The 15,443-nt window shown below is 43.4% G+C and overlaps 1 protein-coding gene across 7 annotated transcripts in view; it reads left to right on the forward strand.

Moving 5' to 3' along the window:
* Positions 1 to 15,443, forward strand: part of LOC119404464 (transportin-1) — a gene marked incomplete at its 5' end in the record, with an annotated part of 65,046 nt that overhangs the window by 13,012 nt on the left and 36,591 nt on the right. For 3 of the 7 annotated variants that reach the window (XR_007417414.1, XR_007417413.1, XM_049418870.1), the window contains 5 exon segments: positions 2,078 to 2,176; positions 4,395 to 4,490; positions 8,975 to 9,050; positions 13,876 to 14,050; positions 14,733 to 14,845. Coding sequence is in view for 3 of the 7 variants with exons in the window: in XM_049418870.1 (XP_049274827.1) it covers positions 2,078 to 2,176; positions 4,395 to 4,490; positions 8,975 to 9,050; positions 13,876 to 14,050; positions 14,733 to 14,840 (554 nt within the window). 7 annotated transcript variants of the gene reach the window in all.

A 15,443-nucleotide genomic window follows, 5' to 3' on the forward strand; every position in this document is an offset into this window, starting at 1 on the left:
CTGACTTTGAGAATTAATTACCAATTCCAGGCTATGTGCTGTGCTATATTGTTCGGCTCGCGTGTTCTTGGGAGCCTTCACTACCAATTGGCAGCGTTCTCTGATAATGCCGAAACAGTGAAAAGTGTTGTAGGGCCTCTTTAAGTACAGTAATCCCTCGTTATAACGAAGTCAGTGGGACGGCAAAAAAATTCGTTATAAGCGGTATTTCGATCTAAGCGACCACTCAAGAATAGCTAAAGCAGTTGAGCTTAATGACCCTACCACTGCGATGAAGTTAGAACACAATGTATTTAGTGAAGCAAAACTTTATTCTGGTGAAAAAAAAAGCATTCTGAATAACGCAATCACATTGCCAATCACACAGCGCACCCCATGGAACGCTATGGTGCAAGTCAGCCCGTGGTCTTTTGGTTACTTTTCGGCATCCAAGAGACCGTCGTTTTCTGTCGTCGCAAAGCACCAGGAAAACTTTGTTTTCATGTTGATTCAATTTTGGGGGACTCCAGCGATGCGATTACGACCTAAATTAATAGTTCTGGCGCGCTGCACTGTTGAATTTGACAGCTACTGTTCGCTCTGCAGTATAGTCGCTGACCGATTTTGGGGACCTGGCGGGGACGGCAAAGTAGTACTAAAAAGTTGTTTAATACATTAAAATGAAGTCTACTTAAATTAGAGCAGCCTAAAAAATCTGAAGTCATGCTCTACTTCATGCTACGCTTGGGGGCGAGCAGATTTGGTTGTATTCGAGCTAAAGTAACGTCGTCAGAGCGTTGGCGATCGCTGCCGCCGACCGATGCAAGCGGCACAGTTGGTGGCTTCATGGCACCAAGCACGCAAAATTTGATGCCGGTCACAAAAAGATGCACGTCACGTCTCGTCTGGTTGATGGGATTCAATGACGCGGTGCAGGGTTTGACATCGGACAGTACGCGAGCCTCCAGCATTTTGCCTCCATCTAAACGCGGCCGCGATCGAACCCACCTGTTTCAGGTCAGTAGCCAAGCGCCGTAACCACCGCGACGGCAGAGAAAAATCTGATGCGCACAGCGTCTCACACACACACCTGACACACCACAAGGATGACCACGTGTGGAATGACAGCTGGAAAAAAAAAAAAAAAAACCCTACCGGCGTACTAATGATGACGATAAGGCTGACTGAAAGAGAAAAGTTGCGTCCCCTAGAGCGTTTCGCCATCCAATAGAGAGCGGGCATGGCCTCCGAAACTACAAAATTGTGCGCAGTGCCAACCTTGGAGGATACGCGATTAGCCACTGGAAGCCAAGCCAAACTTCACTCAGCCAGCGGAAAATCCAACATGGCGGCTTTCAAAACCAAGCGGTGTGGCTCAAAACGAGTGATTCAGTCCGAAAAATCGAACTTTAGAGCATAAAGTCGTCCCGAAAAAATCGGTCGTGAAAACGTATTACACTCAAACCTCATTACAACAGTCACATCTGCCACGAAAATAACTTGGTTATATCCGAAAATTCGTTATAAACGTTTATTTGTAGCACTGTATCTATGACAAGACTATTCTTCATTTACTTCATTATAACCGATAATTCGTTATGTCCGTGTTCGTTATATCGAGGTTTATGGGTAGTGCTGTGGGAACCTTGAAGGTGCATTTATGAAGTCCGAAACATCCACGAAGTCCGTATTTTTGCTGTCCGAAATATCCGTCGGCGACTGTAAATAGCTGGGAGCACTGGGCATTCGCTTGGTACCCGTTACTAGGCGGTAATCGATCGTGGGCTTGGTACCTTCGTGGACTGTTCCGGGCTTGCATGAGACGTCGGCGGCATTAATTTGACACTGCATGTGCAAAAGGGTCACCGCCGCTCGGCGACACCTCCGCTCGCCACTTCGTTCTAAGCGGGTGAAGCGCTTCGCGCGCTTCGAGTAATGCGCCTCAATATGCATGCGTTGGGTCGGGACCGGAAGAAATTTCGAATAAAGCGATATTTCGAGTAAAGCGATTTCGTTATATCGAGGGATTACTGTACCTGGTTTGTGAAGCGGCATTGTGCTCACTTCATTTGAACTCGTCACACTGCCTTCTTTGCAGCTGACTTCCTTCCCATTCTCGGTCAGAACCTGAACCCAGAGATTATATCTGTGTGCAATAATGCAACATGGGCCATTGGCGAGATCTCTGTCAAACTTGGTGAGTAGTACGGCTACACAGCCGGTCTGGTGGATCAGTCGTCTCTTTTGTAGCGTGTGATGTGATAACTAGGCCTGTGCGGATATTTGAGCACTTCGAATATTCGAGCAAATATTACAGTATTCGAATTTGCTTCGAGACGGAGGTAAAATTTGTATGTGAAACGAATAGTAGACATATTTTATCGCATGTAACTCACCTGGTAAGGTGGTTTCACTGCAGTGTGGGGCAACTGTGCCATGAAACTGCCTTTTCAGGAGAATTTTGCACTGCCAAGAAGTCGCACCTCACAATTAAGCGTTATTAAAGTTTAAAAGTGCGTTACATGAGCTAAGTATGGAAAATTTTAAAACATGTAGTGTTTTAAGGATAGACACTACCAGAGAAGTGTCTTCACTGACAGATTTATGGAAGTTGTTAAGCAGACTACTGTAAGTCACCACCAAAGTCGTCGTTTGCACCCAGACTTCGTAGCGCGCCAGTAATGCCTCCACATCGTACATCTTGCTCCTGTGACTAGTGCTGAACTTGAAAGCTTGCTTCTTTTGTGTTCTTTTCTTCTTTTCGCTAGCAGCCTCTGGTAAGCAAAAGACACAGGCACCACTCTTGCCTATTATATATGTTTCTGGGTTGGGTTTCATTAATGCCTGCCTTGATCTTTCTGGGGGCATCTGGCTATTTGGTGGTTGTATGGGCTTTGAGATTTGGCCACTTCTTGGGAAACGGTCGCGTTATGACTCGTGTCACAGGGCATGGCTAATGTCACTTGCAGCGAATAATGTCACGTGTTAATGCCTGCCCCTCTCCCCTGCCACACTCCCCCTCCTGGCTTGGGAATGAGATTCACGGCTGATGACGTTTGCCCATTCAGTATGTCTTCTAAACCAGGCCGGCTGGAGTCTTGTAAGCTTGGCAACAGAGGCTCAGTGAAGTTTACAGAATTGGCCAGTGAAAACAAAAAGTACTTGAAGGAAAATTTCTCTGTAACTTCTAATATAAACATTTTTATACCTGCCAACTCTCCCGAATTTTCAGCAATCCTCCCTTCTGTACGGGCATGGCCATAAATCTCCTGAAATACAGCGCTAGCGCCACTGGGAAAAGAAGATACACTCAAACCTCATTATAACAAAGTCACATCTGCCACGAAAATAGCTTCGTTATATCCGAAAGTTCCTTATAAATGTTTATTTGTAACACTGTATCTATTACAAGACTATCCTTAATTTACTTCGTTAGAACTGATAATTTGTTATATCCGTGTTTGTTATATCGAGCTTTAAGTGTAATAATAACTAAGGGTAGCTGTTGTAAAAGTGTCTGATCGTGTGCGGAATGCTAAGTCACTTTTGGCCCAGTACACTGGTGTCATGTTGAAAAGCACATTAAGATTGGCAAGGGGCAACTAGCTGTCACGGGATATAGCAGATTACTCATGCGTGCAGGCACTGTCTAATCACGAGTACTAGCATGATCACTGACATCTGCAAACTTTACGGGCTATCATTCGTTAGGACATCATTGCAGCCCTGAGAAACAATAGACAAATACATGCACAAGGTACGCATACCGCTTTGCAAAACTCCCAAATTTCGAGGTCACCAGGTTGGCAGTTATGCATTTTAATCGTATTTTGGTGTATAGCACAAATCCGCCACAGTGGTCTAGTGGTTGTGGTGCTCGGTGGCTGCATTTCGATGGAGGCGGAAATGCTGGAAGCCTGTGTACTTAGATTTAGGCGCACGTTAAAGAACCCCAGGTGGTCGAAATTTCCGGAGCCCTCCACTACAGTGCCCCTCATAGCCATATCATGGCTTTGGGACGTTAAACTCCAACAATTATTCTTGATTGTTAGATCATTGGGAGAGGTCTTCTTCTTGCAGTGGACATGAGTAGGCTGACAGTGGTGATGTGGTCGTATTTTTGCCAGCGTTAATGCCGTCTATCCACCTAAGAGGGGTGAAAATGTGTAAATGAAAAGCATGACTTGGAATGTTCAGTTAACATAGTACTCTGCCGACAGTAGTCAGCATCATCTGCAAATGCAGTGTTTTACGATAAAAACTCGTAGACCGTGAGATCCCAGGTGTCGGTGACATTCTGTGTATGATTTCGTTTGCGATTTACTGCGCGTGACATGGAACATGCCTTGTGACAAGGTTGTTGCCTCTCAATTAAGCTTGACTTAGTTGCTGTTTGTGCCATGTTTGTCATGCAGGCAGAGACATGAAGCCGTACATCCCCATGGTGCTCTCTCAGTTGGTGACCATCATCAACCGTCCCAACACACCGAAAACTTTGCTGGAGAACACCGGTACAGTGTGCTTGCATGTGCAGCTGCAGTAGTAGTACTAGTAGGGCTTCTTGATAGTTATGTACCATGTATGCCCATTATTCTGTGCAAAAACTTGTTAGTCTAATGTATGGCATCTGTTTTGTAGTCTGGCTGGCAGTGCACCTTAGAAGCACAGAAAGCAAAACCTGTGTAAAACTAAAATCTGGGCTTTGCCAGGCCTTCTCTGGGACGGCGTGTTGCCCTTAAAGGGACACTAAAGTGAAACAATGAATCCATTAATATTGATAAATTATACTCTGAGAACTCTAATGTCGTTAATTTAACCATCATAGGCTGACTAATAGAGGATAAAATCAAGGTGCAAAGTTTCATTTATAAATTTCGTGCCAAAATCTCTGCACGTGATGCTATGGGTTTCAAATTGTACTTTTTTTAATTTGGCAACATTGGCTCAACAAAATTTTTTGAAACTTGGTATGTTAAGTCTATGTTTCCCTCAGATGAAAATATGCTTCATTTTTACCCATTGGGAACTACGTAGGACCTAGTAGACGCTGTTAAAATCTGACATCACAGCGCTTGGTGCAGGAATTTCAAAGTGGAATCCCCACCCGCATTTTCTTTTTGTGTGTATTTTCACTTGCCAAGCGTCTTTTCGTGGCACTTGTGGTGATTTTGGAATTGAGAGTAATTAACTAATATGATAAAAATCGTTTCTCTTTAGTGTCCTTTTAAATTCAGCGCTGGCCCTGTCTTTACGAGCAGTGAAACCTAGCAGCATGAAAGGCAAGGCCATTATTGTGGCATGTTGGGATCAGTGGGAGCACATTGTGAGGTCGTCGACCAAACTTGCAGACTGTGCAGTTGGCATCATGGGAAATGGCCGGTGTTACCATATTTTCTAACATGAATTTCTCCCTACTGGTCCAGCTTTCTGTCATTCTAAGCTTCAGTGCCATCGGTGACGCATTGAGCAATGCTGGCATAATGTTGTTTCTATCTGAAGTGCTTGCGTGGAATGCGTTGGGGAATAAAGCCAGCTAAGTTGAGAGGCATAATGAACTTTCACTGATTATAGCTCATGATTATATAGCTCATTATAGTATCAATTTGCTTAAATTTGCTCAACATTTTACTGCTTTATCAGACGATTTTCTTTTTTTTTTCTGCCCTTTTGAGCTTGATTTGTGTGGCAGGATTTGCATGAAGTGCAGCTTTCAGCTAACTTTACAGTCAAATCTCATTATAACAATGTCATGTCCAACACGAAAATAACTTCGCTATATCGAAAATTCATTATAAAAGTGCATCCTCTAACACTGTACTAAAGGCAAGATTATTCTTCATTTATTTCATTATAACTGATAAATTATTATAACCGCTTTTGTCATGTCGAGGTGTGACTGTAATTTAAATGAGGCCTCTTATGTATTCCTTTGCTTCAGTGGCTAGGCATTCGTTTTCTGCAACATTGTCGTCCTGGTAACAATATGAGATGTTTTTGGAGGGACATTTCCTAATTGCAACACTTCAGTAGCAGCTTTCAGACCTAAATATGCAACTACGTGATGTAATCAAGTAATCAGTAACCAGACTACTGGGCAGAAGCTATAGATCAAGATAGTAGTAGATACACATCTATGACATGCGATTTCGTTGGGCTTCAAGATGTGTTTGCAGTAAGTTTGCTCGTCGTATCAGTGGCTGGTGTAGTGTACGTATCGTTGACGCTGAAGCCGTTTATATCTAGCTAAACTGAAATCCCACCTGCATGTTCTTGTTGCCACGACTCTCTACCCTCGTTGTTGGTACTGTCCCTGTGTTGTTGGCAATGCACACTTTAGGTGACCAAAGACCTACACTCATGCTCACATCTAAAATCAGTGCAGCTTTTTGCTATCTTTTAATTTTAAGGGGGTACACTGCTCTTTAATTTTTTTTAAATTTTTTATGGATTTTGATAAAACTTGCTGAGTTTGTGTACATTTGTGTGCTTATCTCAACCATGCAATAATTTTCGAATACATTTTGCAGTTTTTAGAATGTCAAAAATTTATGTGGGTTTTGGGAGCAACATTTTCTCCTGAATTGAGAAAGTTGCAAGGTAAATTAGAATATCAGAATAATCTGTAGTTAGAACTGCGTGCAAGTGAGCAAGAATGGATGTTTAAACACACACAAACAAAAGTTATGGTAACTTAAACATTAACGACTGAGTTGATGTTTAGCTGGAATTTCAATCATGAATGTTCAACATACCATAACTTTTGTTCAAATGGGCTTATAACATCCATTTTTGTTTTCTTGCATACAGTTCCCATTACAGGTTATTCTTATGTGCTGAGTTTGCTTGACTTTGTAACTCTCTCAGCTTAAAGAGAGCCAAGAAGTACATGAAATGTTTGATATTTGAAATCAGTACATACATAAACATAATCTCAGCAAGTTTCATCAAAGTTAATCAAGAGTTTTAAAAGAAAGGTTTAGAGTGGAGTGCGCCATTAATGTAGACTGGACTGCTAGGTTATATTGTACTTGAAACCCTTTCACAACGCTTAGCAACATTGCCCTAAATCGCTATGTGTAATTTTCAAGGGTGCTACGAATTCGGAAATGTTAGAGGCATCGGACAGTGTCGGCAGATGCGAGATACATTGGAGGTTTCTGAGAGGCCTTAGTTTGGCAGTGAATATAAAATACTAGGCTGGTGGTGATGGAAATTCTATTTAAAGGGATCACACTGAACTTTACCTAACCCGGACATCACAAAAGTTATTGGATGTGGAAAAACAAGTGGGGAATCTTTCTTGCCATTGTGAGTGTGTAAGGAATGTATGCTTATTCTTAATGAATTGATTTCCCTGTTGAAATAGCAACATTAATATCTGCAGCATTTTCAAGTTTCGTTCTCCCAGTAATAAAGCATAAAACTGTGGTCACTCTGGGCTGCCTGCCAATGTACCAATTGCTGCAGCAGATATTCCTGGATATTCTTATTTCACATAATCTGCAAGAAATTAGTTGCTTCATTCAAGAATACTACGTATTAGTTTATGAAGAGTTCATGTGTAGTGGGATGCTTTTAGTGTGTACTTAGTGTCCTGTGTATGAAAACAAAGCCGATTACAGCCCACATAATTTTATGCTGCCAGCACGCTGGGAACTGTCATAACAGATAGCTTTGGTATGTTTTGAATCGGTAGCATATATTGCATTTGCATGACCTTATGCAATGTTCCTGTTAAACATTAAGCAGTGACTGAAGTGCTAACAATTTTGGTTGGTCTAACAATGGCCAAACGGAAGCTATGCCTCAAAAACTATAGCACAGGAAGCTTCATTTTTAGACAAATTATTTTAGAGCTGAACAGTAACAGTAGGGAACTTACTTAGCATCATCAAATTTCTGGCAGGCCAAACTTATTTTTTGTAGCCCCTGTGCACTTGCACTCTTTTCTTAGCCTGTACAATGAGACAAAGCTCAATTTCACAATTTGTTAAGAGTTTTAACTGCGGAAGCCGCAGCGAATTCATTGTGGAACTAGCAGCCATCACTATTACAAGCAGCACAACATTGCGACGCTATCTACGCAAGACATGCAAAGGCATACAAAGCCGTACGTGCCCAAGTGCTGCAAATCTGTTTCCTGGGTGCTTCTCATTAGTCTATAAAGCTGTCTATGACATGTAAAAACCTTTTAAGGAAACAATGGGAATGATGATACTGTAGAAGTGGGCATAAATTTCACTAATGAATTTCTCACAATGAAAGTAGCCATCCAGAGCTGCACTCACTCATCAACACTGTACACCCAGTTCGAGCCGTTCTCTTCATCAACCCTCTGTGCCGTTTGCTATTTCTCATTTGTTTGTTATTTTGACTCTTTATTATGGTTGGGTGCGCTCTGTGTACCTCGTTACGTGCAACACTCTCTCTCTCTTTCTCGTTTGTCTTGATTACTGACTTGTTTAACGATTATGTATACGTATAATTTTTTTAGCCTATGTGTGGGGTGCACCTGGCGTGGTGTGGACCGTTGTTTTAATTGATTGAAACATTGTTGCCGATGATTTTTTGCAAGTGTCGCTGTGTTTGTTTGTTTGTTTATAGGTTGTCTTTGCTTTTTTCTTTTTTTCTCCTTTTTTTCTTCCCCACCCCTTTCCCTGCCTCCTCCATCAACACCTACGCCAACCACCCAACCTGGACTACCTTCCGGTCCTTTCCTCCCGGCCTACCTACCTCCTTCCGCCCGCTGTGGACGTCTACGCCCCCCCCCCCCCTCCCCTCCCCCGCCCGTACCTCGTTCACACCTCAACCGTCACCACCACCACCACTGCATCTGTCGTTTCGTTGCCTGCATCTTCCCGTACCACCCGTCCCGCCGCTTTTAAAAAAAAAAAAAAAAAAAAAACACCCCGGACCACCACCTTGCTCACCACACCAACCTACGCTGCCGCTGCCACCTCCCCTCCTCCTTCGGACCTCCTCTTCGAACATGTAGCCATTACGATCGGGCGCCTTGGTTACGTTTGCCCCGAAGAAGTGGCACCCATGTTACAGCAGTTTATACGCCCGTGGTGTGTAAACCCCCTTTTTTTAATTTGTTTGTCTACTATGTCGTATCTTTTTGATCTGCCTCTCTGTCGGGTCTGTTGAACGTTTTTTGCCTTTTATTTTTCTAATTATTTTTCTTGACTTGCAGTTGGTTATCTTCTTTTTGCAGTTGCCATGCTGTTGTTTATGGTTTTTGCTCTCACTTCGTAGAGGTAGAAAGTCTTTCCCATCTGGTGGTGTATGTGTGTGTGCGTTGCTTCGCTGATTGTGTATATATTTTAATTCTCACCCCCCTACCTGGAGCGTTGAGGCAGCACTGTGTGTTGGGGTTTGCATTGGTTCACAATTATTCGCATACTTTATGTGGCAAAGTAATGTTCAACAGCCTCGGAATATAACAATGCTTTGCGATAGGTAGCAAGGCACTGGAAGTGGTAAAGGATTCCTTAGGACAGGTAGTGATCTCTGAGCCAAACCATGAGACTGAACTAACTCGAAGAATAGGAATGGGGTGGAGTGCATTTGGCAGGCACTCTCAAATCATTAATGGAGGTTTACCAGTATCCCTCAAAAGAAAGTTGAGGCCTGGGTGCAGTCAGGCTGATGATGATGATGTGGCGCGGTGGTTCGGTGGCTGCTGCATTCTGTTTGCATGTGCTAGGTCGTGGGTTGGATACCCTAGATGCCAGAGATATGTTGCATTGATACATGCAGGAATGCTTGCGTGTAGCTGCCATTAAGGAGTAATTCAGGTGAGAATGGCTTAAAGCTCTGAATATTTAGGTACTAAATGGCATACTCGACAGAAAATGTGACTTTTCGCCCAAGGTGTCAGGAATGCTTGTGAATGCGGGGGTGTGCGACGCACATGCTTGCATTCAATATGGTCTGTCTGTATGTTGACCATGGTCATGCTCTTACTGCAGACATAGTAAAGTATGGCAAGTGTGTGCACCAAATCACCATGTTCTGACCGCTTGGAACAAAAGTCAACAACCCCTTAACTATTGGAGTTGCTACTGTTTGACAGTTCTGAGCAACAAAATTTCTGTACAGCAGCCAAAGAAGCTGCCCAAGACTGTGCCACTGTTTAAAAACAGTTACAAATGCTGCATGTGTGGGACGCAGACAGTGCACGGTTTGGGCGTTATCAGGAACTACAGTGTAAAGAGCATTGCTACATTTGTATTTGAGGAGTCGCCAGCAACTTACAAAAAAAAAAAAATTGACTACCATCTGGGCCACCAATTCAGCACACTGTCGTAGGCTGAACGCTCTTCAAGTAGTTGCACAAATTTTCACCACACGCGTAAGCAACAGTATTTCCGACGCTGTGCCAAGCTTGCTGCCGCTGCTCCGCGCTGTGCCGGGATCGCAGTGTGCCATATGTATTGTGGGTTCAGTACTGAGACAGGCCACCCAGTCTTTTGAAAGTGAAACTGCGTCGTAATGCGCTTGCCCGAAAATGAAGTCACAGTCTCATAGAACTTGTTTGAGATTTAGCGCCCTAGAAACCTAGCCACCATTTCATTGGGGAGGGTCTGTACTAGGCCTCCTACTGGCCCAACCATCCGCAAGTCACTTGCGTCTAGCAGCCAAGCTGCGGCAAAATTTCCCAGCTTCTCACCTCTCAAAGCAGGTATCATATGAAACATGGTGTGTTGCCATATTGTCATAAATAACTGAGCCAAGTAACAGAACTGCTGTATAGTGCAGCTCTAAAACAGCATAAATTACGTCATTTCAAACAGGAAACAAGTTTTGGTGACGGTTGATCTGTCTATGGATTTGATCATAAGGTATATGTTCAAGTCATTAACATTAAGCTAAAGCTAAGTGATAGAAAGCTGCAACAAACTCTGACACAGTGCTGCCTGCAACGCTTGCACCATGAATGGGAAGCACCGTATATTCTTGTCCTCGTGAATTACTCATGTGCTGCGTAGCCCCTTCCCCTTTCTTTTAAGACCATTCAGTGTGTGCCTTAACTTCCAAACAATTGTCTTTCCCCCTTTTTTTATTTTTAAGAACCCTCCACATTCGCTTTTTGAAGTCAACGCTGTATCTCTGCTATTTACTTTAATTTCTCTATTTATTTTGCCGATGTTAGCAGCTCTCCGGTTATTAAAACAATTAAGGATCTGAAACTAAATAATCTAATCACCACGTCTCTTTCATTGGTGGACATCAAAATCGTTTATGGTAATTGGTGACAAAAATATAATTTCTTCACTAATTCACCTTAAAGGCCAGCTGTAAAGAAATGCCATGTTGGCTGTTTTCACTAGGAGTGAGCGGTATGTACCACTGGAACAATCTTGGCAAGCACGCAGGGCTGGTATTGGTATAGTTCGCAACAAATTATGTTGCTGTTCATGTTAATGTTTCTACACACTCTGAAGAATCTGGTACCAGAAAATGTTGACACTAACAGCAATGTGTTTTGTAGTAGACTCTGGGGGTTTCCTGAAACTGATGATACACACAAAGTTTCTAGAGAACAGTTAGTCTTTGCAAACTTACCTGCTGCCTTCAATTCCTCAGTTGCGACGTGCCCACTAATGTCATTTAGCTAAAATGCTAGTAAAATCTTGTTGGCCATTCAACGTGTTGATTCTGATGTCTGCCACTTATACGCAACTTGGTCACTAAATATGTATGCTTTGATACTCTGTCTTTAGTTTTCACGAGCGAAAGACGGGATATTATATAAAGCGTGCAGTCTTCGCCAGGGCCGTTTCTAGCTGCTTTAAGGCATGCGGATCTGCTTATCTTTAACACGTGCCCTTCGGAAGCTTTAATGTGCATATAAATTATTTGCCTGTGTAGCTACTCCGGGAACGTTTTTCCGTGACCCAGCTTTGCAGGCCCCAGGTGCTTCTGTGATGTTTGGAAGTTCTGGCATTCAGTTTCATTCAGTAATGCGGTAATTGTTTTATGGAGGTGCCCGACTGCAATGGCAATGGTAGCAGTATTGGTTCTCTTTACTACTCTTACTACTGGACAGGCAAGGATAGTTAGTGCTAAATGGGATGCTTAGTGTGCTGTGCAATCAGCAATACATTTGAAGGGCCCTTGCGCATTATAAGCGCAGACCTACCAGACTTTTTCTTTTTTTTTTTTTTTTTTTTGTCTTAAAAGGACAACCCCTTTTTGTATTGTTTTTTTTTTTTTTTTTCACTGTGTCATTGATGTTTATTTCTTTGTGGATCCTGTCTTACATAAGGCAGTTCTGCCTGGAACATAAATGTTTTCAGAAAAGCTAGCAAACAGTCTCGCACAATACGAAGGTTAAAGCACGAGCCTAGAGTCAGATAAAACTTAAGGCAAGATGCCCCGCCCAGATGACTGAAGCACAGCAGCCAATAGTCTCTGCATCTTAAAAATGAGTAATTGATGTTCTTCAACAGTGGGGTCACCGCTGCAGTGTCATAAGTGCGTTTTCTGGGACACTAATGGCTTCCTCAAGAATTTTTATGCTGGCCAGCTAGTTCAAATGCAGCTGATCGAAAGTGCAAGACTTTTCGAATAAGGCAGTCACTTACAGAGAGCTGTGAAGGCATTCAAGTAGATAAGCGTTGTGTTACACCAAAGACAGACAGAAAATAAAGCAGTTGAACTGACTTGGTGAGAATAGAGGGTCCTGCAAGTGTTTGCCACAAAGTCCTTTTAAGAAAAAATAGGTTTCATTTTGCTCACCTTGATGGGAGTTTGTGTGGTATTGACCAAGCAAATCCGTTCAATTGGCCGGGCTCATTCACACCTGCATCTAGCACCGGTAGTGCAACTGTTTGCTTCTGGCGCTCAAAAAGCGACTCGAAGCAAACAATGTTCACACCTGCGTGCAACCTATATATGTCGCCGCATTGAATTCATGTCTGCTCGTTTATAGCTTGTATTGCCATTGCCCCGTAACATAAGCGGACGTCCTGTTCCTGCACACATGATTGGCTCAGAGCTGTGCGACTGAGCCAAAGCAGTCGCTTTGAGACCAAAACAGCCATTTGCAACCAGTCGCTTTGCAGCTAGCTTAGTCGCATAACCTTTGCTAGTCGCTGGTGTGAACGAGCCTTAACGTTTTGTGTGGGCATTGGGAGCATGATCTGTTGAGCATTCATAAAGGTGTTTCCAGGAACCCAGGCAGTTGTGAAGGCCTGCTATAGTTGTCCTGTTTTATTTGGCTACTAGTTTAAAGGGGGCCCTGCAACGCTTCTTAAACATAGCCAGAAAGTGGCACTGATCCCTAGTTACCAAGTGAGCCAAGCATCATTGCACTAAATGCAGCTGAGAGTTTACAATTTTGTATCAAGAACAGACAAGTATCTCTTGCTTTTTGCTTCTCAATGCCACCCTAACTACACAGTGAGCAAGTGGGTGCTTGCAGGCGATCTCTGGAGCCACATGACAGCATTATTCCCATCTGAACCGGAAGTAGTGGTCACTGTGGTCAATGAAAACGCATGAGGCCGTGACACATAGCAATTTAACTTCCGGACTGCGCATCATACCCCTGCAAGTCCCCTCCTGAATTGTTTTCAACACACTGCTGGCAACAAAACAAGGGAGAAATCTCTCCACCTATACTGGAGAGATGTGGAAAGTTGTTGCAGCAGAAGAATCATTTGGCAAGAATACAATGTTGAGGTCATTATGCAATGTAAAAGGTGTTGCGGGGCTTCTTTAAATCAGTAGCTTTCTGTGTAACCTTATTTCGTATCGTAACCTAATATGCCTACCTCAGTTTTGGATTGAATTGGAAAAAGTTTTGTGATTGACCAAGTGTCACTTGGCCTGCCTGTGCTAACCGTTCTCTTCCTTTGTGCGTCACCCGGATGACTCCGTATGAAGGTGTTCATCATTGCGGAACATTAGGGACAACGAAGAGAAGGACTCTGCCTTCCGCGGCATCTGCAGCATGATCAGTGTGAACCCCGGTGGAGTTGTGCACGACTTCATTTTCTTCTGCGACGCCGTTGCATCCTGGGTCAACCCCAAGGCAGACCTGAAGCAGACTTTCCATGAGGTGAGATTTTACGGGGTGTTTGGGAGGCAGAGTGGAGCCTAATAATACTGCCATGCACGCTCCTTTTTCTATTTTTTAGGTAACCTGCCCGTTACATGTGCAACCACTGCCTAGCGCAAACCATGCCCGAATGTCTAGAAACCTACCATATTATTTTAGAATCTTGTGATAACCTTGCACGCACAACATGAACAATAGAGCTTATTCTGGAACTAACACAGCCACAATGATAATGCTGGAATCTTCGATGCCACGTGTATAAATACCGGCGTGCTTTGCCGCTGATCAGATTTTCGACGGCTGATGACTGTGATGGCCACTATCATTGTACTGCATGTACAGCTTGTACTTTTCACTTTATGGGCACAAGTTCGCCCAATAAAGGGTTTTGTCTTTAACGGCCCGACTGCCGCCTTGTTTGCCGTCACGACCACGGGACAATAATTTCGTCAGGAACTACGAACTTGTATTATCCAATGTGATTAGTATTCGGGTTATAGAAGCACTTTGAACAGAAACCAGCTGGCACAACTCGGTTACAAAGGTGAACGGCAGACAGTTCTAAAAGCGGAGCTTGTGTCTATTCTTTGATTTTAACAGAGTATAATAGTATAGGCGTAGTAAACATCGCGTTGATGAGGCAGTGATGCTTTACTATACCTGTGCCTGCTTTACTGCGCAGATACTCCACGGCTTCAAGAACCAGGTTGGTGATGAGAATTGGCAGCGCTTCTCAGAACAGTTTCCACCTGCCCTCAAGGAGAGGCTCGCAACCAATTACGGTGTCTGAGAAAGGTATGACGTCTATTTACATGGCATGGCGGGTCTTGTGTGGGGAGATATGCCGATGCAAGGGCCGCAACCCCGACTGGTCATTTCAAAATTTGGGGATAGGTCCAGCTGATCATAAAAATCTGAAAACAGGTTCAAGTTTCAACAAACGTAGACGACAGATTCAAGTTTAAAAAAAGACGTATACAGTCAAACCTCGTTACAACAAACACCACATTAACGAACATTTCAAATTAACAAACTTTTAAGAAATCCCGTGCCGACTGCTTATAGTTTCAATGTAAAAATATTTCACTACTACGAACTCCAGAATAACGAACATTTCAGAATAACGATCGTTATTTAATTCCCGTGTAGTCTTAACAACACCTCAGTACTAGGAACTTATATCCCGAAATGCGAGGATTCTTAGATTTCAGTGTAGCAGACGACGCAGCGCGAAGAGCGGACGCCCTCCCGCAAAAACCTGAGATGGCGCGGGAGGAGAAAGACGCGGGCGGAGAATTGTTTTTTTTTTTTTTTTTTCCCCCCTTTGTTGCGGAGGCGACAGCGCATCAGGTTTTGTAAAGGCCCAACCGAATGCATTGCACGCGACTTTCGA

Source organism: Rhipicephalus sanguineus, chromosome 9, assembly GCF_013339695.2.
Source record: "Rhipicephalus sanguineus isolate Rsan-2018 chromosome 9, BIME_Rsan_1.4, whole genome shotgun sequence".
Taxonomy (NCBI): Eukaryota; Metazoa; Arthropoda; class Arachnida; order Ixodida; family Ixodidae; genus Rhipicephalus; species Rhipicephalus sanguineus.